The following is a 24488-nucleotide window of genomic DNA, read 5'->3' on the forward strand; positions in this document are numbered from 1 at the left end:
GAAGGGACAAAAATGAGTCAAAGAAGTGCCGGCTTTTATTCCTCCTTGCCTGCCTCTCCATAGTATACAGGCACAGTATCTCTTCTTTGCCCTTGATGCTTCTAGTACATTACCATGTCTGGAAATGTGTGTCCTAGCACAAGTCCTTCAGGGTAACAGCTGTTCTGTTTTTTTTCCTTGTTTCTGAAGGTATCTCCACTCGAATAACATTGTCTTTGTCCCAGAAGGTAAGTGTCTCTAATGTGACAACCCTGGATAATGTACTTGTACCTACCTTCAAAAAAAAAATCACCTATTCATAAATTCTGTACAGCAGTTTCTTGTATGTGAATCTTGCTCCTTTTCATAAGTGACAACCGCCGATGGCAGCCATTTCAGCTCCCACAAGAGCTGTCGGTCGTCTCCCAGCTTTTTTCAGACCTTGAATTGCAAATGTGAGGCCGTTGAGTGTCATATTCATGAGCTGCGGGCCCCCACCAGCTGCTGATTGACAGCTTTGCCGATACTATTGGGTATAACTAGCAGCTCATGAATATGGTGGACTCCAGGCTCAAAGTTTGCAGAGAATTGGTGTGCTCAATGCAACTATTACTATGTAAGTTTAAAGGGGTTATCCAGTGCTACAAAAACATGGCCACTTTCTTTCAGAGACAACAAGACTTTTGTCTCCAGTTCAGGTGCAGTTTGCAATTAAGCTCCATTCACTTCAAAGGAACTGAGCAGCAAAACCCCGCCCAAGCTGGAGACAAGAGTGGGGCTGTCTCTGGAATAAAGTGGCCATGTTTTTGTAGCACTGGATAACCCCTTTAAGCATGTGCAAAGTTTAAAAGAAGTGCAACACAACATAACCAATCTATGCTCTCTGCAGCCATTGGTTCCCTGGTGAAGCTGCAGTCTTTGGACCTCAGTGATAATGCACTTGAAATCCTATGCCCCGACATTGGAAGACTTCGATCACTGCGTCATTTACGGCTAACAAACAACCGCCTGAAGTTCCTTCCTCCAGGTAACTTGTGATCTGCGTGAACATCTGTCTCGCACAGCCAGCAGGTGTCTGAGACCCCTCACATCTTGCCAGTCAGAACCAAGAGTCTTTCTTGTAATGCTGAAGTGGTAGTGAAAGGAAATGCTGTGTGATTAATACTGCAACTGTCCAGGTACGGGCTGATTTCCTGGATGTTCTTGTAACCCTGATATGTTGTTCACTGTGGCAGGAGAAGAATAAAAGAGCGATAGCGTAATATCTTTGTACTAAAATTTACATACTATTTTTCTGAAAAATTTGGTTTTAACCACATCAAAGGGGCATTCAATGCAAAATGACTGAACTATAGCAGCATTTAGTAAAATGAAACTTTTTTTTTCTACCAGGAATTAAAACATATTTTCAAGGTCTCAAAGTTGTCTTTTGTCTCAGAACCGCTTTACATTCATTTATTTAATAATATTTCTATTGCTCGGAATCTCTTCTTTTACAAATGGCATTGGCTTAGCTGTCCTCCAATAGGCAGAAAAAAGGTGCCGTTTGCTGTCACACATCAAGACCCCCTGGAGATTGTAGAGCTTGTGCTCAAGATAGCCTAAGATCAGCCTTATTTTAGGGAATACTCTGTTAAATGGTTTGAAGTAATTCCATTGTAGAGGAGAACTTTTTTACATATTTGGGAGTTATGGAGCATGGGTTTACATCACAATTTTGCAATATGTTGAACGGATACATTTCAGTTAATGAAAAATGTATTGAAACATAGATGTACCCATAGATTTCTATTGGCAGAACATAGTACACAATGCGTAGCTTTCGACTGTGTTTTGCCTTATTAATGTTTGTATCCTTTATTCTTTATTGGATGGCATAGCATACCAAATATTTCTTCGGTTTGCTTATGTTTACATAGCTGTTAAAGGAGAAGTCCGACCATTTTTAAAATTTGGCAGCCATCAGGGGGGAATTTGATAACAAGTAGGAACTAACCTCTCCTTGTGCCTGCGGTGAGCGGTGGGACTTGCCTCCGGACCTCCACCAGGCTTCCGAATCTCAACACTGCACACATCATAACCCAGCTGATGACCTGGCTGTTGAGCCAGTCAGTGACGAGGGGGGGGCGCTACTCCAGTCACTGACTGACTGAACGATCTGTCAATCAAGCAGGACCGGCATTTTTCCGTCATCACAACTCGGGGAAAATACCTTCCGGTGGGGGTCCTGGGGCCGGTCTCACCCATCACCATGGCACAGAGAGCTCAGTAAGTACGTGTTATCAAATTCTCCCCTGCCCCTGCGGGCTGCTAGATCTTAAAAATGGCCAGAATTCTTCTTTAAGACCTTATGGGAAAAGCATAAAAATTTTAATACAAAAAAATTATGTTTGTTAACAATTTTAAAGGTATGCTTTTTACATACACACAAAGCATACACTAAAATTGTGATGTGAAACCAGCCCAAAGCAGTAGCCATAGAAAAGGATTTTGCTTACCTTGCCATAAAACATTAGTAAGGTGGCATTAGTTCTTAGGTTCTATTAGCAGGCAGTTTGTGCATCCTAAAGTGTATATAAAAATAGTTTTTATATACTTAATTGCTTAGTCTTCTGGCAGCAGCTTATTTAGCTTATTTTTCTCCTGCTTGCAATATAAACAAAACTTTTCAGCACTAAAATATATCATAGATCCGATGTGCATGTGCAGCCTTGCTTTTTTATTACTTGTTTCTACCCCACTATGAAAGTGGTTGGGTCTTAAGTAGATATTGGATCCTTTTTTTATTGTGCCCCCTGGTGTTCTTTTGATCCCCTATCACAATGTTCATCTATCATATCCAGTGCTCATGATAAGCCATTCCTGTGCTGTCCTGGTGGTGGAACTGAGCTACTAAGCATGTGTGACCACCAGCACTGGATGCATTAGGTGGACATTCAAAGAACGAATCAAAAGATTACAAGAGGGGTTACATTTGCTTCTTTTGTGAATTAAATCTTGCAGGCTTCTTTGCTGTGGGATTGTGACATTTCCTTTTTTTGTTTAATGTATAGAAATTGGAAAATTGAAAGAACTGCAGACATTAGATCTTTCCACCAATCACTTGGTCACTTTACCAGAAAAGCTGCACCTATGCCAGTCATTGCGTTACCTGACCGTGGATCGAAACTTTCTGTGCAGCATTCCTCGCCACCTCTGCCAGTTAGCTAGTCTGAACGAGCTCTCCATGGCTGGGAATCGACTGGCATCTCTGCCTTTGGGTGAGTGTAATGGAGAAAGATGGAAGTCAATGAGTACTAAGAGACTCTATCTACGCTCTGCCTGTACTGTATATGTTCATTATAAACTAATCTGCCAGTTGTAATCTTGTAAATGTCAACATTATGTGAGACATCTTGCCTCAGATGTCTATAAACAGTCATTTAAAATAGTGTTTATGTAGTCATAAAATTTGGCATCTATACACTATAGAGTGTCAAGGACATTAACCTATGCAGTATTCAGACTGAACCTAATGTAAAAGTAATGATTATTACTATACTATACCAGTGTCTTGTATTCTGTACCCCCAGTTATGTTATCCGTAGGATGTTTGGTACTCTTTTACAGATGGGTACTTTTGGCTCTGAACATCAGTCTATGGGATCAAAGTGGATAATGTTGGGGGCAAAGTGATTTTATTTTTTACTGTAAGAATTATGCAACAAATATACATTCTAGCTATTGCTTTTGGGAGACTGTTTCTGTTAGTTCTGCAGTTCTGAAACAAAGAGCTGTAGCATGTGTATGGTGCCTTATGCTCATTTTCTTGCACTATGCATAAGCTGCTAAAAGCAAACTTAGATTAAGAGAAAAATATGCTATACTATGATAAAAACATAAGATTGCAATATTATCTGTCCTGATAGGGTTAAACAATGACGTTTACCATTACCGTGACGTGTGATCCTCTTCCCCTGAAATGCAGGAGTTAACACATGAGTCATTTTTCATTGCTATCTTCTCCTTCTCCCTGAAATGTCTATTGTACCACATCAATGTGCTCTTGGCAAGGTGCTGCCTCTGTACAAACATCATTCAGTTTTGTCCCTTCTGCACAGTTAGCAGAAGTTCCCATATTTGGACTTTGTGTGAGTTTGGCTATCACCGCTCGTCCAGTCCATGGCTCAATGTAAATCACAAGCATTACTCTCCAGACAATAGTGCTACAGCTGCCAACATCTGAGCCGCGGTGATAAAAAATAATGTGTTGGGCTACGGCCAAGGGGCCAGCAGAGTGACAGCATGCTGTAGAGCAAGGGAACCTTCCCTGTACAGGAGGAGCTGGTAAAACGTATGCACAGGGTTAATTCTATGTTATATCATTGCTGACAGGACACTAAGGTGAGAGAGCCTGTGCCGTGCCTTGAAGCAGCTGAGAGAGTGAACTCTTTGCCCCCCAGCCGAAAGATGGTGGATACCTTCGAGAGAATGTTGTATAAGAGAATGACATTAATGTTTCTGCTTGGCTGAGATTCCGTGAACTCATGGACCAGCAAGCAGCAGACATATAAACCAGGAATGTTAAAAATTCACCTGTCTACCTTTAATAATTAGGGCAGGTCACAACCTCCATTAATACGCCACTTTATTAAAGGAAAACAATTTTTGTATTTTTTGTATCAAAATATGAAATGGTCGCTGTCGTTTCAAACATCTTCCCTGCTATGATAGCATATGTGGTCTGTAACAATTTTGTAAGTCACTTTATTTACCAAAAATATTTACTGGCCCGGAAAAAAAAAAAAATCTCCAAAGATTGCACCGATAGGTGTCTTACTTCTCTGCAATCTGCTGTTCACTGCTTGTTGTAAGGTTAGTACTTCTGAAGTAACAGAGACAGCAACATGGAAAAGGTGGGGCATAGCTTCTGGTATGTGCAGGAGAAGGGCAGAGCAACTCTGGACTCTGTGAGACTTTCTCCATCCTGCAGAGGATCTACACTGTCCCTGAAAGGTAAAGGAAAGCTTCCCTTTTATCCTGTTGTGCTTCTGAAGTTGCTTTCATTTCTGCTCACATAGCAACTTGAAAAAAACAATGCATCAGTAACCCCCTCTACCATCACATGCCATTTATAGTAGTGTACTGTACGTCATACCCCAGCAAACTGAGGCACAGCAGTAGGTTATATGCTTTGTTGTGCTTGGCCAGAGAAGAAAAAGGTGGCAAACAATCCAGTTTTGTTCCTGCTTCCTGCATGAGAAATAGCTTGACACCATGAAAGGGATTTTAGGAGCTCCCCACTTTGATTGAAACCATGCAAGTTTTTAAAAATCTTTTTAAATGACAGGCACCCTTTAAGTAAAAGTTGATCTTACATTTCTATTCATTGTTTTTTGCAAAAATTAAAAACAAACTGTTGCTTATGTATTTGTTGTTAATAGTTTTGTTATATATACTTGTAAATCCAGACTTGGGAAGATCCCGGGAGCTCCAGTACGTATATGTAGACAACAATATTCAGCTGAAGGGTCTCCCCTCCTATCTGTACAACAAAGTGATTGGCTGCAGTGGGTAAGTCCAGCCCTGTTTCCATAGCAAAATTGCATTGACCTACAAATCATTGGTTGATGCAAGTGATCAGCTGAACAGTAGACAGTCAGCCTCATCCTGGCATTTCTCTGACTGCTCTCTGATCAGACAGAATAGTGTAATGTTGTTTGCTTACAGCACAGTTCAAAGACGCTTCCTAGATAAAGCTGTATCAAATGTTAACCAGATCTCTGACGTCTCCAAGTGCCACATAAATCAAATATTCTCAGTGTAATAAAAAGTACATGAGGAACCAGACAGGTAAAGGAAAAAAAAAGTTCCTTTATGTTACAGCAAATAAAAATTATTCATTTTATTTCACTAAAAAGTATAAAACCCTTCTTCCTTGCATATATCTTGTCTTGTTTAAACCTCAGCACCGAGGCCCTCTGGATGCAGGCCAGGATATGATCACTAATTTCCACTGTTAAGAGATTGGAAATGGCTGCCTGCTTTAAGCTCATGTCTGGGTAGTATACTACTCAAGACAAAGATAATATTTGGTTCCCCAAGGTTTCAGAAGATTGTTGGAAGATGTAACATGTCAGAGAGCACTTACCTCTAAATTTTAAAGCGACTCTGTACCCACAATCTGACCACTTGTACCTTCGGATAGCTGCTTTTAATCCAAGATCTGTCCTGGGGTCCGTTCGGCAGGTGATGCAGTTATTGTCATAAAAACAACTTTTAATCAGCAGCGCTGTGTCTAAAGGCCAGGCTTACATTTGTATATGCATTAGGCTGGCACACCCTCTCTGTCCTTCCTCCCCACCCTCCTCATCATTAGGAATGCTCCAGGCAGATTGCTTCCTATTCCCCACCTGTGTGCATACTGAAAATGGGCTGTGTGCATATTGAACAATGTTCCTGGAGTATTCCTAATGTTGAGGAGGGTGGGGAGAAAGGACGGAGAGTTGGTGCCAGCCTAATGCATATACAAATGTAAGCCCCGGCCGTTAGACACAGCGCTGCAGGATTAAAAGTTGTTTTTAGAACAATAACTGCATCCCCTGCCGAACGGACCCCAGGACAGATCTTGGATTAAAAGCAGCTATCCGAAGGTACAAGTGGTTTGGGGGGGACAGATTGTGGGTACAGAGTCGCTTTAAGGTCCTTGCCCTACATTTGTACAATGGTTAAATAAAATAGAGAATGGCATTCTTGCTTTACCAGTCTTTTCACCCTCCAGCTGATTGACAGTTGCCCATACACCGCATGGAAAGATAACTGCCAATCAGCAGCTGGTGGGCAGAGTTTTCGGCTTCTCATGAATATCCAGGACTACTGGGCTCATGCACATAATGGAGAGAACTACTTAGTGTCCATGTTATTCAGGAGGATATCTTCGAATCAGCCGCACAGAACAATGTAAGTGATACATCGTTCTGTTCAGCTTCTCTGTCACTAGTTTATGCTACCCCTAAGTTGCATTCACATGTTCTGTGTGGCGCTGTCATTACAGCACAGCGCATATTTATACAGTTTTCCCGCTCCCAGTATCTTATCACAGATGCTGCCTGGGCAGGGGGGACTCGGTTACAAGCATTCCACAATCGTGTTCTGTGCAGAACATGGAATGTGTGAATGCTGCCTAGGGGTAGCATAAACTAGTGACATAGTCTCTTTAACTACCTATTTGTATACTTATCTTGTCTTATTTTAGCTGCTGATCTGCCCTCCACCAATGTCTCCTCCCCCTCTTTCCTATTAGTCTTAGCTCTCCTCCTTCCTCTAGTCTTTTGATTGCTCCACCGAACCAGTATTGTATTGTTTTGGGGATAATACCTATACCTTCACATATGTTGTTTAATCCTCTTTATAAAGACTGTTCCTGTGCCTCCTGCGAGTATATTTAGTTTCTTTTGCTGACTTGTTCTATGGAGCTGGAGCTTGTGTTATTTAATTAAAACCATTCCATTTTATCAAAAAATAACTTAAAAAATTGTGAAGTAAGGAAATGGCTGCCTGCTAGGGGCTTGGGTTATATTTTCTTCTAGTTTGGCTGCTCTAGACATGTAGAAGTCTATGTCAGAGAATTCCAGGAAAGAAAGACACCTTGTGATGTTAACAGTTTCCTTCCTTCCATCCTCACAGCTGTGGCTCGCCTATTCCCATGTCTGAAACAAAGCTGCTTTCTTTCACCTCTGGGCCACTAAGTGTCCACCTCCCCGCCGAGGTGAAGTCCATTGGTTTAGCCACTGACTCAGTTTTGCCTCTACAAGAACTGGCACTGCGTTCTCTCCATGCTGCTTTCTGCTCGGTCTTACCAGGTGATTTTTTTGCATACTGTTACTAGCAAAACAGGAAATCATGGTCACAAATATTATCTTAGCTGGAAACATGGCTGCCTACGGCGGATTAGACAAGGGATTCATTTGAGACGGCAAATCCATTTTTGTATGGGGGTTGTTCCGGGCAGCTCCTACCTGTATGTTCTAGCACCTACACTCTGGAACAGAGCTTCTGTTCCTAAATGCTAAACATTGAGAATGAGTTTATGACAGGATGGTGGTTGTGTGCAGATCTTGGCAAATGCTTAGGACTGGTGCTCTTTAAGAAGATGACTCATACGGTAGTGCTGTAAAGCAACTGCCCTGTGGTTCTATAAAAGTCTGCCATGTGTTCAATCACCCAGCTGTTCCAACTTTAATGAAAATCTATGACATTTTATTGATGTGACAGGTTAGGATTAGGAACATTAACATGTTTCCCTAATAGAGTTGGAAGAGTGCTTATAGTTGCCTCCCCGTATTGACTTAGTGAACCCCAAAGAGACCTGGTATGGGAGGGTGGGGGGTTATAAAGAAACATTTCTCAGCCAGCAGCACTAGTTTGGATCAGATTATATGATACCAATAGAGACAAAGATGTTTCTTGTCAACCTAACCCCGCATTTGTCTGGCACATTCATGAGTGCATTATAATATTTAATATTAGTGCATCATATTAATCTTATTATTTAAAGGGAATTTGCCAGATCTATATCATGCTAAGAGCTGCAGACCTGGAAAGAGAGCTGACAAAACAAATGATACCTGTTTCTTAGGCTGTTTGTTCTAAAATCATGTTTTATATTCCAGTTTCAGAGGCTGTACCGCTCTACAGCATGTGCCTTCTCCCTCCCTGCTCTGCTTAATTGATGAACAGGATTTGGCTCTCAGAACTGAGCCTCAGGGCAGGGATGGGAGAGGTAGGAGGCATGCATGCAGCAGCTTGGCACAACCTCTACAACACTTGATAACTTTGCTCTCAGACATCCGTTAATAGTCAGGTATTGTTTGCTTTATTACCCTATCTGGCCATGTCTGCAGCTCTGAGCATGATATAGAGCTAACGTATTCTGTTTTAAAAAAATTATTATAGTTCTCTTAACATAGTAAACAATCATTTATCCATTCATCTGGCCCCAGATAATATTAAGGTAAGAGCTAAGGCTGGTATTAAAATACAAAACAAGTGATACTCTTCTGCGTCCATCCCAACGGCGACCAGTCCCAGCTAAGCAGCACTTCCTGTTTTCGTGTCCACACACAGGAAGTGTTCATGTAGCAAATCTCTGGCCGACATAGATATGTGTAGAGGATCATAGAAAGTCTGTCTGCTCATTAGTCACCCTTGGACACTGACCCTGTTGCTGGGGCCAGTGCAATGATATAACGTCCTAGTCTGCTTTGCTTTTAAAGTACCATAGTAACTAAAAGCCATTATAGAGCATATTCCTTACTAGCTACTAGTCTTCATTTTCCTTCAAGTACAGCTTCTTCACATTATGTCTTCCGAATCTTTCCTTTTCTACTTTCTTACTTTCCCGCATGACCTATTATAAGGCCCTGTATTGCCAATGTACTTCTAATGAAGCATAATGTAGCACTTTATACATGATAGAATAAGAGATTTATAGATCTGAATGGATCTGATTGTTTCACACAATAGCAGTATATTTTTTACTGTGCACTATGCCAGAAAAAAAATTATACACTATGCTATACGGTTGCCCAGCCTGGAACGGTTTCTGTAAAACATGATATGGGCTGCAGGGAACATAACAAACAGGTATACTTAAAGGGGTAGTGCGGCGGTAAAGAATTATTCACAGAATAACACACATTACAAAGTTATACAACTTTGTAATGTATGTTATGTCTGTGAATGGCCCCCTTCCCCGTGTCCCACCACCCCCACCCGTGTACCCAGAAGTGTGGTGCGCTATACTCACCTGTCACGTGCCGATTCCGATCCGTCTCCGATCTTCATTCAGTGACGTGTTCTTCGGCCGGCGAACAGCTCCGTCTGTTCCGAATGCCGGCCGCCCTCTGCAACGTCATCCGATGCTCAGCCGTGATTGGCTGAGCATAACTGTGCTCAGCCAATCGCGACTGAGCAGGCGGAGGGGGGACGGGTGGCAGCAACTCGACCGTCCGTCCGAAGATGACGTTTGGCACAAAATGACGGACGGCCCTCGATACGCATCAGGTAATGTATAATGCACCAACACTTCCGGGTACACAGGTGGGGGTGGTGGGACACGGGGAAGGGGGCGATTCACAGACATAACATACATTACAAAGTTGTATAACTTTGTAATGTGTGTTATTCTGTGAATAATTTTTTTAGCGCCGCACTACCCCTTTAATTGCCCTTCTACTCTGCCACTGCTGGTTTGCTGACCACCCTGGTCTCGGTCATCATCCTTTTCTTCAATACTTCTGCAAACATGCTAAGCAGACAAAAAATGGCTGCTCAGCTTAGAAAGCATAATTAGCTGCTAAGTGGATATTTACTGACCCCACAGGACATCAGTGGAAGTAGCGAGGGAAAGGACCACGGGAGAGACCAGGTGGCAGGCAAACCATCGGTGGTGGGGGAGCTGTGGGTAAGTATACCTGTTTGTTATGTTCCCTCCAGACCAGGCAATATGTAAAACATTGTTCCAGACAGTACAACTCCTTTATATCACTAATTTGGAATATTAGTGATAACACAGTATCGGTATTTCCTGCATTTTCTTTTAGGAATAATAACTATTTGTCTCTTTTATTAGATGTAAGCTGCCTTTCCCACATCTCATTACCCAGAAGTCTGTTACAGCTACTACAGTGTCCTCTAGGGCACTGCCATCGCTGCAGCCAGTCCATGTTTACTATTGTTTATCCAAAGCTCTTCCCTCTGAGAGAGACCCCTATGGCTGGACTACATCAAGGGTAATCCATAATGGTTCCAAAATTTACAGTGTGGTCAGTTACATCACAATGGTGTAGGGGCAGTATGAGAACTATGTTTTGCACAATATTAGTTGACTATAGATGTTCAAATGGTTTTTGGTGTAATAGTCATTAGTTGTATTAGAATGAGTACAGAAGTAAGTAGAAGTAAGATAAGAGTATATGGATTCTATACATGTGAGTTAGCTATTTGAATCGTTCACCGTTATTATGCCCTTAGTGAGTGGTCTGCTGAGTCCACCATGTACATCTATAGTAATCCAATAGAATAAATTATCAACTGCACTCTTTGCAAAATGCTTCTAGGCCATAAGGATTATTCAGGTTAACATTAACAGTTCTATAACACAAGAATCGGCAAATAACGCATAATAGCTTTAGTAAATTTATTCAGTTTGTTAGTGTACCACCACAGGATGTTTTGGTCCTCAGACCTTTACCCACAAGGTATACATGTCAGAGTGTAGCAAGAATAAGGGTAGATGGTGCAGGATATGGTTTGAGGAATAGTAAAATTAAAAAATAAAACATTGTTCCCTTAGGAATTTATTAAGATCTTTGCTCAGTTTCTCTTCTGCAGCCTGTGTGTTTTCACATATAGGCAGGCTCCTCTATCTCATTCAGATTTAAATTAATCAGAGACCCTTCCCAATAGCTCAGTCTCAAACCCCTCTCTGTCAGCTTCTGAACAAGCTTCTAAGCTAAGTTATGACCAGTTGAAAGTTGACCTATGATATGCTCATAAACATCAGGAGTCATCAGGAAGCTTCTCTGACAGATTTAATTCTAAATTAGATGAAGCAGCATGCACATATGTGAAAACATGCAGGCTGCAGAAGAGAAACTGAGCAAAATTTTAAATAAAGACCTGGGAACATGGGCTCAGATTTATCAATGTATCTGACTTTTGCCTATGATAGTTAGCAACCAACCCTAGCCCATTTTGAGAAATGAAAGCTGAGCTGTGATTGGTTGCTATCTCGGACAAATTGATGAATCTGGGCCGATGTTTATTACATCATAGTAAGTTGAGGATTTCTTATATAAGGTTTTGTTAGAGATAAGGAAAAGTGTATATATGTATGTAATGTTAAAATGTCAGACACCTAACACATCCTATGCTTTTTCTGGCAGGAGAACAGCTGTCAGTTTTGTGGCATACTGCTGCTCCACCCAATGTCTCCAGACATTCGATCTACTAAGTTGATATTTATTTCCACCGGCAATATTGGACTATCCCATCTTGCCCCATTGTGTTATAATTCAAGTTACAATCAACGACCAGCAGTGATATATCCTAAATGTGCAAGTTTTAGAGTGAATTGGGGACTGGTTCATGCTGACGACGCTCCTAGCCACACTTTACTGTCATTTCCTGTAGATTCTTCAATAAAGACTCTCTTTTCCTTGTGCGTTTTTGGATGAATCATACATACCACAGGGAGTCGCATCTGCCATCCAAAATACTTATGAAAGATGTGATTTAACAAGCAGGCCCACGCTGGCCTTAGCCGTTACTCAAAACTGACACCATAAATATTAAATGAAGAATTGGGCCAGGATTCATGTGATATAAAGTTTAAAAAAAAAAAACATTGCCATATGGTGACATATTTAATTTTTACAACTAGAGTAGACTATCTCTTCGATAGTATAGATATTTTAATATGTTTCTGTAACCAGAACACAAGGTTGAAGAAAGTCTTTACTGAACTAGCACACCAAACACCAGCAGGTAATGCGTCAGCCCTGTTTCTAGTACCAGGACGGCCTTTGAATCCCCCGTATCCTGACGGTAACAATGGTGCTTCTTCTTAGAACTTTTACTGTTTCACTGCCACAAATAAGCAAACCCATTATCACCAATGCTACTAAGAGAGAGGGGAGTCCTCTGTGTGGATGTACGTCATGACACCATAGCTTTTACCTGGGATCGGAAGGGTTGCAGATGTTTTCTGGATCACATGTGCCGACAGCAAATCTCTCAACGCTGCTTGTTAATAGAACGCCATGGCTGCTGACCAGACATCTTATTAAAGGCACTGGAATAGATCATCATTTCTAATGATCTCATCCCAGAAACTTCTCAACAAAATATGGACTGAAATAAAGCTGCTTTTTATGTGAAACTCCAGCCTGTTTAGTTATTTCCACCTCACATTAACTATATAAGCGGTAAAGAGACTAAACGCCATATCGTACATACTCTTCAAACTTACGATGCTGTGCGCGTAACTTTGTACAGTAGTATGACACAAATGTTATTATTTGAGTTTTCAGCTGCTTAGTAGTTGAAGTACATGTGCATTTTTCTGCTCTGTCAAAAAGAACAATCCTATATGTTCTGTGGTTTCCATAGTTTAGAGACCTGCACTAAGCACTTTGCTCCCTAGCTTGCTGTGTCCATCTTCCTACAGGAGATAGTCACTAGAGATGAGCGTATTTACTGTACATAGCAAAGCCGACCGCCAAGACTAGCAAAGTGCTTCACTTCACTATTATGGTAATTCGCTCATCCAGAATAGTCACTATAGACTTATAATAGAGACCATCTCCTACAGTGAGATGGAAAAGGCAGCAAGCCAGAGAGTGAAGTGCTTGGCCGATTACTTCTCCTGGCTGATCTCAGCATTATTGTGGGTCTGAACACTCAAACTCCATCCTAGTAAAACTTTTGGCATGTCTCTAGGACATGTTGAAATTTTTTTAGGTGACAGTGCCCATTTAACTATTCATTTGTTCCAGGAAAGCCATTATTCACCTAAAATAAGAAAACGTACAATGGCCATAATTTAAAAAATATAAAGTGCTCTAAGTCAATGGGGCACATTGTATCTTAGGATTCTATCTTATATTAGGATCCTTTTCCAATGACAATTCTGACGTGTTTCGTGGCCATGTGTATTACACCACTGCTTTTAGACATGTTAAACAGTTCTTTGCCAAAGCACCAATAAATCCAGCAACTTCACTCAGCGTATGACCTTGGGCACGGCCAAACACTGTGACTCAACTGCTGCCCCATCTGCACAGGCTTAAGCCCCTATTACACAGGGTGACATAGAGGGGCAAATGAGCGCCCATAGAGGACAGATTGCTGCTATCACAGTCGTTTATCTTTCAACATGTTGAAAGACAAATGACAGCAACGTTCAGCCGACATTGTTCATGTTGGCTGATCGTTGCCTTCTACTACACGGGGCGATTATCGGCCGAATGCGGTTCTGTGTACTAGGGCCTTTACTGATTCATCTGTGCTTGCGCACTAGGGTGACTAATTTTTTGTCTGGAGAGCTTATCTTTTTTCACATTGTGTGAACATGCTTTAGAGGTAATATAAATGTAAAGAGTTGCTTTATCTGTAAGTCAGAAAGAACTACAGGAACTTCTTAGGAGTCCTGTATTGATAACACAGAACCAAAAAAATAAAATTAGGAGTTATCCATCGCAAATCTTTTTCTTTTAAATCAAGCGGTTTCAGGGTGTTATATAGATTTGTGATTTACTTCGATTTAAAAATGTAAAGTCTTCCTATACTTATCAGCTGCTGTATGTCCTGCAGGATGTGGTGTATTCTTTCCTGTCTGACACAATGCCACCTCTGTCCATGTCAGGAACTGTCCAGAGCAGTAGCAAATCCCCACAGAAAAAAATCTCTTACTCCGGAGAGTTCCTGACATGGACAGAGGTGGTATTGTATCAGACAGGAAAGAATACACCACATCCTGCAGGACATACAGCAGCTGATAAATTTTGGAAGACTTTAGATTTTAAAATAGAATGAAATTACAAATCTATATAACTTTATGAAACCAATTGATTTGAAAGAAAAAGATTTTTGCTAGATAACCCCTTTAAGCATCATCACCTGTGTTAGAGGCAGTGAGTAGTTTAGAACCATACAATGCTCTACTTGTACAGCCAATCGGTGCATGCACTTTAGTAATATGGGTTACCAGTGGGAAAAAAAACATTGTCCGGTTCTTCTATTTAACCGCTCATTCCAAATAATGGCAGTATCTGTGATGAATGTGATTTTGAGCTTCAATAGCCAAGGAAAAACCATTAGGTGCTTAAAATCTATGGAACTAGGACCATTGTATGACTTTTTGTTTTTTTACTTTTCAATGTCACTCTATTTATTACTTTAGCCACTGAGGGGGACATTTATTAAGTCCAGCGTTTTTTACACCGGATTTATAAATGTCCCTGCATCTCCGGCGCTACCGAGATTTATGTAGAGGCGGACTGCCTTTACATAAATCCCGAGCGCATCGGTGCGCACAGCAGAAAACCTACACCACCTGAAAGGTGGAGTAGGTTTTTGGCGTATCTTTGAGTTGAAAAAATGATAAATCGCACGGACTGAGTCCGCGCCCCCTACCCGGCCCCCCCGGCGTACTCCGCGTGAAGTGCTGATATGCGAATCAGCCATTTGCTAATAAAATCATTCGTATAACGGCACTTTACGCCAAAAATCATCAGTACGCCAGATGATGCATGTCGCCCTAAGAGTCCATTTTCACAGAAAGATTATCTGCCAAAGATTTGAAGCCAAAGCCAGGAATGGATTTGAAAAGAGGAGAAATCTCAGGCTTTCCTTTATGACCTGATCTCTGTTTATAGTCTGTTTCTGGCTTTGGCTTCAAATTTTTGGCAGATAATCTGTCAGATAATCTTTCTGTCTAAATGGACCCTTAGCCTGATGCATCCTGTTTTGTAATTATCCCTTTATCATCAGAAGCGGGATTAAAATGAGGGGTAATACATACTGATAACACAGGTTCAAACGGTTCACAACAGCACAACTCCCTGCTCGGTGACCTCCCCACAGGTGACTGCATGCAGCCAGCACTGTCCTATATAAAAAAAAAATCTTTTGACATGTCATGTATTGAAGACCTGACCATGCAGAAAATTATTATGGTCCAGAGTTTCCACATAATACTAGGGTAGTACGCAGAATTAGGTTCATTGCTTCATTGACATTTTTATACATCAGTGCTATGAGATTTTCCAAAGAATGGTCCTGCGGGATGTGTGTGGTATACGTACGGTTTATGCTAAAACAACCAGAAAGCAAATACCGCTGAAAAATGTCAAATCATAGATCAAAAGCTGTCTTTGGGGAAATGTTGGGATAGTAGCACCACAGTGACTGAAACACCTTAGGAACCATGAATGGCCGCACTATTTTTATTCTGTAAGGAGTCTGCAGACAGTACAGTTAGTGCTGGCTGTGTGCTCCACATAACCACATAATGATATATTGGTCACTATATTTAGGTACATTCAAACTGCATATACAGTACCTTCCAGTTATATCGTAAGGAGCTGCATACAAATTACCATCTGACTGAAAGCCTCTATTGAAGGAAGGCGGTAGAGAGGGCGCTGTATGTTGTGATCTTAACTTTAGGACAAAGGCATGAGATAGTTGTGAAGCACTGTCACTTAAACTTACTGGCTACTAGTGGTGTTTTTATTGATCAAGCAATTGGCGGTGTCGCGCTCATAGCACGACCATCCGACATGAGCATCTTTTTAGCCACAACTTTCATGTTTATGTCTAGCTTGTGGTAATGCACAATGTGCGCCTTGGTGTTTTCTCTTCACTCTAGTCACTTTAACAAACTTGACATGTTTAACAGACATGTCAAAAGTTTTGATGCCCAGTTCAGATCGCCACCGATCATTGGATAGAGCTAGAAGAAACACTCAGCCAAGCACTTCACTCCCCAACTCACTGCCTTCTCTTGCTGCGGTGGACGTTCTCCATTGTAACACTATAGAGACCATCTCCTGCAGTGAGATGGAAATTGCATTAAAGTAGTTGTCCAGCGAAAAATATTTTCTTTCAAATTAACTGGTGTCAGAAAGTTACACAGATTTGTAATTTAGTTTGATTTAAAAATCTCAAGTCTTCCCATACTTGTCAACTGCTGTATGTTCTGCAGGAAGTGTTGTTTTATTTACATTCAGAAACAATCCTCTCTGCTAGCATACAGCAGCTGATAAGTATGGGAAGACTTGACTTGAGATTTTTAAATAGAAGTAAACGACAAATCTTTATAACTTTCTGACACCAGTTGATTTGAAAGAAATTTTTTTTTGCTGGACAACCCCTTTAAGCCAGGGAGTGAAGCACACAGCTCAACAATTCTCCATCTAAACACCCTGGCCAATCAAAACCTTTAACATGTCCCTAAGGCAGGGGTAGGGAACCTTGGCTCTCCAGCTGTTGCAAAACTTCTATCATGCTTGGAGACCAAAGCTTTAGATTTGATGGGAGCAGCAGCATCCATTGGTGTGCAAAAAGTTTCAAACTTTTATTGCATATGCTAGCATCAATACAGCAATGGTTCATGCTTTCCACCAACTAACCTCAGATTGTGTCCCCTTGTTCTTATGTTCAGTTTCTTATTAAAACCTCTTCCTCCTCAACCTTATTTAGGCCTTTAACATATTTAAAGGTTTCATTCTTATCTCCCCTTTCCCTTATTTCCTCCAGGCTGGGGGACTTGTAAAGACAGTCAGTCAATTATTTTTACAGTATACTATTGTATTGCAGTGTACTATCTTATTGGTGCTCAGCAGACTGTACTAGTGCATTTAGCATGGTTACCCCAAATTTATTCAGAAGGCCCTTGGCTGCCATAACATCTAATGAAAGGTACCAGATGGACCCCAGACAGGATGTCACCTGTCAAATAACCCCCTAGATGCCACAGTCACTCTTGACTGTGGCATTGAGGGAGCTAAACACAGTGCTGGCCACAGATAATGGACGTGAGCTGCAGATAGCAGCTGACACTGGGGTTGTGACAAAGCACAAGGTACTATGCTTCGTCTGGTATGGACATGATGTGCGTCATTAAGTGTCTATGGATTCCACAGAGTTCTTTCTCCATTAGGGCAAAATATTTAAGCTACACAGTGTAGTAGATGCCTACCTAATGCTGTTGTGTCTGTGTTACAAGTGGCTACTGAAGGATCCTGTATCTTGGAACATGTGAAGGACGTCACCTGCTGCATTCATCTCAGGAATATAACAGTTTGTTCTTTACTTGGGTAAATTGACAAGTACATTTAGGAATGAAAGGGGCTAGTCTCTGTAAAGACAGTTTCCTCTTTTTTCTTCCAGATCATTCCCATCTTCCCCTGTCAATCTTATATTTTCCTAATCTTTATCTCCATAAAATCTTGTGAAAAATTGGGAAAGCAAAAGTGTCTAACTGCTTTGTCTATCAAAACAACTTTTCAAGAAATAAAACTAAAGCCGCAGATAGTCATATTGTCCACAACGCTTACACATGAGCTGACACTTCCTATTTTGTAGACTTTTGCAGCACTCTCGCTACCTGCAGGATTACAAAGAAAGGTAATGCCAGTATATGGCTATGTTCACACAACATCTTATCCTGGGCGTTTTATGGCCGTGTTTTCAGGCGGCCATCATTTTGCCGCCAAATGATACGAATAACGTCTGTTCTTATAAAATGGCGTTAATAATTTGTCGTTAAATAATGGTTTTCCAATTAAAAAACGTCCTTCATTTTGACGGTATGTGAACATATCCGATACATAGGATGGGATCAGGGAGTTCACAATAAGTGATGGTCATACCACACCTGCTTTCCCTCCCTGTGCAATAACCTTTGCACTATCCCATAGATGTCAGTAAGTTAACATTAAGTATGTTAATATGTTTTCCCTGAGTCCTGTTGGCATCACAATAGATGGGGTGTCTCCGCCCCTGTGAGACCCCCAGGACGAGAGGAAATTTTAATAAATGTTTGCTCCACCCCCTCCCGGCTATAAGATGGCCTCCTGCCCCCATACCTCCAGTTATATCACAAGGAGAAAAAATAAAAATAACTATTACTTAGGGGGGGAATTTGTGATGCCAACAGGACTCAGGGAAAACATATTAACATACTTAATGTTAACTTCCCTTACGTCCTGTTGGCCTCACAATAGATGGGGAGTTAGCGAGCAGTACCCCCATAGGGAGGGCCCTCAAACGCCACAGCATTAAGGACTGAACTGGCAAAAGCCGTCCTGTCGGTCAGGAGGGAGTGTAAGCGATAATGCTTTATAAAGGTTAATGGCGTAGTCCATGTGGCTGATAGGCAGATATCCTCTATGGGAACAGCACATCTTTCTGCCCATGTAGTAGACACGGCCCTCGTGGAATGGGCCGTTAGAAAATCCGGGAGCTGTAGGTCTGCTAAGGTGTAACATGTCCGTATACAATCGCAGATCCATCTTGATATGGACGGTTTTGAAGCTCTTTTCCCCCTAAATCGACCCTGAAAGAGAACCAACAAATTCTCGTCCTTCCGGAACGTCTGTGTTCTTGTAAGGTATATCCTTAAACATCGAACCACATCTAGGGATGCCGAATTCTCCAAGGCCTCCTCAGCTGTGGGAACGAAGTTCGGAATGACAATGGGTCGATTAAGATTACTGAAGGAGGAAAATTTGGGTCTGAACTCCGGAAGATATCTTAAAATAACTTTATCTGGCAACAAAGTTATATATGGTTCGTTTGAACCTAGTGCCTGGAGTTCCCCGACTCTTTTTGCTGTGACGACTGCGAGTAAAAAGACAACTTTGAGCGTTAAAAATTTTAACTCAGCTTCTTCTAGAGGTTCAAACGGTTGTACACATAGCTGCCTAAGAACTGTCGACAGATCCCAAGGGGAAGTAGGTCTAATAATGGGAGGTCTAAGTCTATCTATGGCTCTGGAAAAATCTTTAATTTCTTGAATTTGCGTCAGTTTTATCTTCAACAGGACGGATAGGGCCGCGATCTGGACCCTAAGAGAGCTAGGTCTTAAGCCCTTGTCGAACCCGTCCTGCAGGAACTCCAGGATCTGTGCTGTCGAAGGTGACCGTGAATCCACATCTCTGGCTGCTGCCCAAGCAGCAAAAACCTTATGGACTCTTGTGTAAGACCTGTTTGTGGCCGCACTCCTTGAGTGGGACAAGGTCTGAAGTACTCTTTGTGAGAGCTCTTCTCCTGTCAGTATGGGCTCATTAACCTCCACGCTGTGAGGTTGAACGCTTTCAGATTCTGGCAAGGCTGTGATCTCTGAGTGATGAGATTCGGCCACAGTGGTAGTCTCCAATAATTCCCTCTGCTCATTGCCATGAGCACCGGGAACCAAGCTCTCTTCGGCCAGAACGGAATGATGGCTATGACTGAAGCTTGGTCCAGCCTGATCTTCATCAATACTCGCGGTATCATGGAAACAGGCGGAAACACATAGGCCAGTCTGAAAGTCCATGGTATTGTCATGGCATCTATCACCTCTGGGCTGTCTGCGACATAAAGGGAGCAGAACCTGCTTAATTTGGCATTGTCCCGAGTTGCCATCAGGTCTATCAGCGGTAGACCCCACTTCTCCACAAGCATCTTGAAGAGGATCTCGTTCAGAGACCACTCTCCCGGAATGGTGAGTCCTCGGCTGAGGCGATCTGCTAGGATGTTTAGATCCCCTTTGATGTGGGTCGCGGATAACCTGGTTATCCTCCCCTCTGCCCAGTTGAAGATCCTTGCCACTTCTCTCAGAAGGGATTGGGATCTGGTGCCTCCCTGCTTGTTGATGTACCACACACATGCTATATTGTCCGTCCGGACCCGTACTGCCTTCCCGCGAAGAAGAGGAGCAAAATGACGAAGGGCCTGAGATATGGCCCTTAGTTCCCTCGTGTTGGAGGGGAGCTGTATCTCCTCTGGTGTCCACCTCTCTGAAACTTGGAGATCTTCTAAGTGTGCCCCCCAGCCGGTCCCTGAGGCATCTGTGGTGAGGAAGATCCACTCTGGTTCGTCCAATTCCTTCCCATCCTTTAGGTCCTTCCACCAAAGTAACGATCTCCTGCTGTTGGTTGAGAGGGTGATCCGGGTGTCCAGTGATAATAGGGACCTGTCCCAGGCTTGAAGCATCTCTGTCTGTAAGGTGCGCATGTGCCATAACGCCCAATGAACTGCGTCTGCCGTGGAGGATAGGAGCCCCAGGATTCTCATGATTGTCCTTATGGGGACTTGTCTGGGTCTGGACAGAAACAGACATGCTTGATAAATTCTGAGTCTTCTTTGTGGTGAAAGAAAAAGGCGCATCTGACTGGAATCTATTATAAAACCGAGGAAAACTTTGGAGGTTTCTGGTATTAGGTTCGATTTGTCCAAGTTGACAATCCATCCCAGCTGTTGAAGAAAAAGGAGGACAGTACGAACATGTGTGTGTAGGAGGTTGATGCTTTCTGCCATGATCAACCAGTCGTCCAGGTAGGGAATGACCCGGATTCCCTGTAGTCTGAGCTCTGCCACTATCGAAGAGACTACCTTGGTGAAGACATACGGAGCGGTGCTGATTCCGAAGGGTAACACTCTGAACTGGAGATGGCGTAGAGTCCCTTCTATGGTCACTGCGATCCTCAAGTACTTCCTGTGAGGTTGCCAAATGGGGACATGAAAATAAGCGTCCTGCAAATCTAGGGTCGCAAGAAAATCGTTCTTTTGTAACACAAATTGAACAGACCGAATGGTGTCCATTCGAAAATGCTTCTTTATTATAAAGCGATTCAGAAATCTTAGGTCTATGATAAGCCTCCACTTTGCGGACGGCTTTGGTACAAGGAACACAGGAGAATACACACCTCTTCCCTGGTCCTTGAAGGGTACTTCCTCCAATGCCCCTTTTGAAATTAATATCTGGATCTCTACCTGAAGTATCCTGTCTTTGGGAGCCCTGGGAGGTTTGGAGATTAGAAATCTCTCCGGAGGTATGGGATCCATAGAAAGGGAGTAACCCTCCCGAACTAAATTCTTGACCCAGGGATCCTTGACTTTGGAATCCCATGCGTCTGCAAAAAAACTTAGACGACCCCCCACGGGTAGGACGGCATAGTCAGAAATCGGGCTTTTTAGTTGGGGTCTTGGGGGGTTGTCTATTAGAGCCTCTTCTACCTGAGTATGCTCCTCTTCCTCTGGTGGAGTATCTATACTGGCGCATTCTTTGGGGGGTTCTCTCCCTACGAAAGGGCCTCCGAAAGGATCTTTGTTGCTGGGGTAATGATTTCCCTTTCTTATCTGAGAGATCTAGCATCAGCTTATCGAGTTCGGATCCAAAGAGACGTCCAGGTATATATTCTATACTACTTAAAAAATTCTTGGAATAGTTATCCCCATTCCAAGCTCTAAGCCACAGAGCTCTACGGCTCGCAGTGGCAAGAGACATGGATCTAGCAGATAGGCGTACCTGTTGGCGAGCAGCATCACACAGGTAATCAACCCCCATATTGATGTACCTGAAAGAGGAAAGAATATTTTCTCGACTCACTCCTGACTCGACATCTTCTTGAAGGGTCATTAACCACTTCCTAAGTGCCACGCTAACTTCCGCTGCCGCTATGGAAACCGCAGCCTGAGCCGAGGCAGAAGAGTATGTTCTCTTGAGTGATGTTTCCATACGGCGATCCATAGGATCTTTTAGGCTGTTGCCATCATCAGACGGAACAAGTGTTCTTCTGGAGAGCTTGGCTACCGCCACGTCAACCTTTGGAGGCGCCTTCCATTCCTTTACTTTCTCTTCAGAGAGTGTATAGAGGGTCTTAAATCTCCGACTAAGAACTGGGGCTTTCTCAGGTTTCAGCCACTCGGCCTTCATTGAGTTCAGTAATTCCTCACTGACCTCAAAAGCTTTCTTGGACGTAGACGGCCTCTCACCATCATCCGGATGATTTTGAATCTTCACGGCTCTAACGAGCCAAGGGAACTTTTCTACCGGAAAATAACATCTGCCCGGGTCTGGTTCCTCATCTTCAGAAAGTGAGGACTCCACCTCATCAATAACAGTATACTCTGTTGGAAAGAAACGCTAATAAGCTACAGGTAAGTTAATTCATCAAACCTCCTGAGTAGACTTCTCACCGCGATGTCCAGCAGGGGAATATTGCATAGGCGACGGGCTCCTCCTTGTACGTTTTCTACTACGAGAAACAAATAATCCCCTTTTAAGCACTGTCTACACCAGTCCTAAGGGCATCAATTTAACTTACTCTTGCAGTATCGTCTCCTTCAGGTCAGTAATGGATCTATTAATCCCGGATACCGAGTGATGTACATAGTCTTTTACCCATATGACCACATCTTGGACTGTGGGCTCCTCATTATCCGGATTTGAGAGGGTAGGCGCGCTCGGCGGTGGCTGACGACATAGTTGACATTTAAGGTATTCCCATCCATCAGGTAATGGGTTTTCTGCAACATATAATCTGCTTATAATTACAGCAGAAACACACAAATCCAATAGTGGGGGAAAAAAACTCACCACACTGGATGCATGTAAGGTGCCTCCTCTTAGAGGGATGTTTACCCCCAGATCCTTCCCTGGAAGACATCTATAACCAGGCAAGAGAGATAAAAAAAAAAAAAAATTTTACCTAACAATAATCTTCAGAGAACAGAGCATAAAGAATACCTACAAGGTAGTTGCCGCAGTAACTCCACGCAGTAGGGGTAACAGCAGTCTCTGGCTTTCACTCCCAAGGGAAGCCAGCCCCCTTGCTTAGTCTGCTTTAAATGGCGTCTCAGCGCCAAAAATAAGCCCCTCCCCCTACCGGCCGCTCTCAGCCACACCTTAGGGGAGGTCCTGCCCGGAAAAAACCCCGGCCGATTTACCTGACCTGCGCTGCAGCGCTAATAATACCGGAGGACGCCGGCCACAACAAGATGGCGGCGCCCATCCGGAGACCGGAAGCTGGACGCGGCGGACCGGAAGTTCAACCTTGCTTGATTCCGGATACCGCCGCGCTCAGCCCCGAAGCAATGTCCAGGAGTAGCAAACCCCCGGCTTTCTTCTCATCTGGGTCCACAAGGACGTCCGTCGCTAGATAATACCGGAGGACGCCGGCCACAACAAAGTGGCGGCGCCCATCCGGAGACCGGAAGCTGGACGCGGCGGACCGGAAGATCCACTCTGCTTGATTCCGGATACCACCGCGCCCGGCCCCGAAGTAATGACCAGGAGCAGCAAGCCCCCGGCCTTCCTCTCATCTGGGTCCACAAGGACGAAAGAAAAAAACTGGAGGTATGGGGGCAGGAGGCCATCTTATAGCCGGGAGGGGGTGGAGCAAACATTTATTAAAATTTCCTCTCGTCCTGGGGGTCTCACAGGGGCGGAGACACCCCATCTATTGTGAGGCCAACAGGACGTAAGGGAAGTCAACTTTAAACTCAAGTTTTTTTTTTTGTGTTTTTTTTTTTTTGCAAATAATTATTAGACAGAGGTCCCAATAATAATTTCTTTTTTAACACCTTCTTCTATTAAGCCAAAATTGTGGTAGATAAAGAAGGGGCCATTTTATTATCTCCTTGTTGGCACAGATCTGGCGTAAGATGAAGTTACATGTGCGCATTACCATTAAGCGTTGCTTGAAATTATTAGTTCACACATTTGTATGCAGGAAAATGAAATCATTTGGAGGCCTGTGGAGCCCCTCGGTCCACAATTAAAGCCGTCTTCCTGCTTTACGTAATGATGACAAAATCTGAAGGTCATTAATGCATAAAGATTTGAGGGCATCATTAATCAAGGAAAAAATAGGGATTGATTTCCTCCTACTGAGGGCAGAATATTTACAGGAGACAGAAAACACGCTCAGAAATTAGATTAATTTGAATAAAAGATATCGATCAAGTTTTTATTG

The 24488-nt window shown here is 42.8% G+C and overlaps 1 protein-coding gene across 1 annotated transcript in view; it reads left to right on the plus strand.

Moving 5' to 3' along the window:
• The window catches only part of LRRC28 (leucine rich repeat containing 28), a 33796-nt gene extending 20895 nt beyond the window's left edge, over positions 1-12901 (plus strand). The window contains exons 4-10 of the mRNA XM_069985108.1: positions 190-227; positions 869-1006; positions 3033-3239; positions 5430-5532; positions 7645-7820; positions 10592-10751; positions 11907-12901. Of these exons, the coding sequence (XP_069841209.1) occupies positions 190-227; positions 869-1006; positions 3033-3239; positions 5430-5532; positions 7645-7820; positions 10592-10751; positions 11907-11979 (895 nt within the window). The 3' untranslated portion in view covers positions 11980-12901. The remainder of the gene's footprint in view (positions 1-189; positions 228-868; positions 1007-3032; positions 3240-5429; positions 5533-7644; positions 7821-10591; positions 10752-11906) is intronic.
• The last annotated feature ends 11587 nt before the right edge of the window (positions 12902-24488 follow it).

The sequence above is a fragment of the Dendropsophus ebraccatus genome, chromosome 1 (genome assembly GCF_027789765.1).
Source record: "Dendropsophus ebraccatus isolate aDenEbr1 chromosome 1, aDenEbr1.pat, whole genome shotgun sequence".
Taxonomy (NCBI): domain Eukaryota; kingdom Metazoa; phylum Chordata; class Amphibia; order Anura; family Hylidae; genus Dendropsophus; species Dendropsophus ebraccatus.